This window comes from Lepidochelys olivacea (genome assembly GCF_965140295.1).
Source record: "Lepidochelys olivacea isolate rLepOli2 genome assembly, chromosome: 1".
NCBI classification, from domain to species: domain Eukaryota; kingdom Metazoa; phylum Chordata; order Testudines; family Cheloniidae; genus Lepidochelys; species Lepidochelys olivacea.
The window spans coordinates 4,739,765-4,741,558 of NC_140411.1; the positions used below are offsets into that span (position 1 = coordinate 4,739,765).

Genomic DNA, 1,794 nt, shown 5'->3' on the forward strand with positions numbered 1-1,794 from the left:
GAAGCACTATAAATGTTCCTGATTTACATTGCAAAATACGTCTAACTAGTCAGTGTCAGGGGAACCTTTCTCTGGGAGCAGGTTATCTCTTATCTGCCTATTGTAGGGCTTCTTCCATTTTTCTCTGAAGCATTTGGACCTGGCCACTGGATACTGGGCTAGGTCTGATCCAGTCTGGCAATGCCTATCCTCCTATCAGTGGTGTAAATTCAAGAGTATGCTTTTGCTCATCTTTCTTGACCTCCTAGGAGTCTGAGAGCAGAATGATATCTTGTTAAATATCATCTAGTCATCTAATCTCCTATTCTTTTTTCTTTCAGGAAGAAAAGCTCAAAACTCCTCAGACCTGCCCAGTACATTATGTCAGCTGTGAATGACACCAAATTCAACTATGAAGTGTTCCTTCTCACTGGGATACCTGGGCAGGGAGATGTCCATCTCTGGATCTCTGTCATCTTCTGCTTAATGTATGCTATTTCGATAATAGGAAATTCACTCATTCTGTTCATCATAAAAACAGATCTAAGCCTTCATGAGCCAATGTACATGTTCCTTTCCATGTTGGCTGTCACAGACCTAGGCTTATTGATAGCCAGCATACCCACTATACTGCGTGTATTTTTGTTTAACTCAAGGGAGATCAGCCTCAATACCTGTCTTGCCCAGCTGTTCTTCATCCACTCATTTACATTCACTGAATCCTCCGTGCTCTTGTTGATGGCCTTTGACCGTTTTGTCGCAATCAGTAACCCGCTCAGATATGCCTCCATCTTAAGTCTGCCGAGAATAGCCAAGATGGGACTGGTGTGTATTCTAAGAGGGATGACCATGATGCTCCCACTCCCCGTTCTCCTGAAATGGTTCCGATATTGTCGAGTGAATGTCCTCTCCCATTCTTACTGTATGCACCAGGAGGTAATGAAGATGGCTTGTTCAGATATTAGAGTCAACAATATCTATGGCTTGATTATTACAGTCTTAACGGTGGGGTTGGACTCGCTGTTCATCTTTCTGTCTTATGTGATGATCCTCAAAACAGTGCTGAGCATCGCGTCCCACAAGGAGTTCCTCAGGGCCCTGAACACCTGCGTCTCCCACTTCTGCGCCGTTCTGCTCTTCTACACACCAGAGTTCAGCCTGACTTTGATACACAGATTTGGGAAGGGCTCTTCTCCCTTGTTTCAGATTGTCCTTGGCTACATCAACCTCCTGGTTCCTCCTCTGATTAACCCAATTGTGTACTGCGTGAAAAGCAAACACCTTCGTTCGAGGATAAGCAGGGTGTTCGTGAAGTGAAAGGTCAGTTTATGACCCGTCCCCAGCGCTGGTGGCATAGGATACAAGAAACACAGGACACGGCGACTTATTCCATCCTGGACCCTTATATCTGTGATGACATGAGCTACTGATCTCCACTCTGCACAGACAGGGTCAGATGGGGTCTAAGGCCTGAAGCAATGGTATAGCGGTTGTGTCCACCCACTGGTCAGAGAGGACAGGGCACTGGGGGAAGGACACCAGGGCAGGCAGCAGCATTTGCAGAGTGACTGTGTTCGTGGAGAGCCAGGGGACCGGTAGGATGTTGGTGCAGAAAGAGCCATAACGGTAGCTGCTCCAACCTCAGAAATCCTGTCAATACTCTCAATAAAGAGAAGGGATGTGGATTTTGTTTCCCATTACACCTGGCCTGTCACTGTCCCGTCTCTGGTTAAACATCCTTGGGCCATGAAGAAAGCTGCAGGGCTGTTCTGCAGTCGCAGTCCTGGCCCTTCCTGAGCGCTGTGGGTGCTCTGT

At 47.1% G+C, this 1,794-nt stretch overlaps 1 protein-coding gene across 1 annotated transcript; it reads left to right on the plus strand.

Annotated features, from left to right (window-relative positions):
* Positions 1 to 360: 360 nt before the first annotated feature.
* On the plus strand, positions 361 to 1,296 carry LOC311515432 (olfactory receptor 51G2-like; the record flags this gene model as incomplete). The annotated part of the gene is made up of 1 exon (XM_084618490.1): positions 361 to 1,296. One exon carries the CDS (start codon positions 361 to 363, stop codon positions 1,294 to 1,296), a length of 936 nt encoding a protein of 311 aa, XP_084474616.1.
* Positions 1,297 to 1,794: the final 498 nt, after the last annotated feature.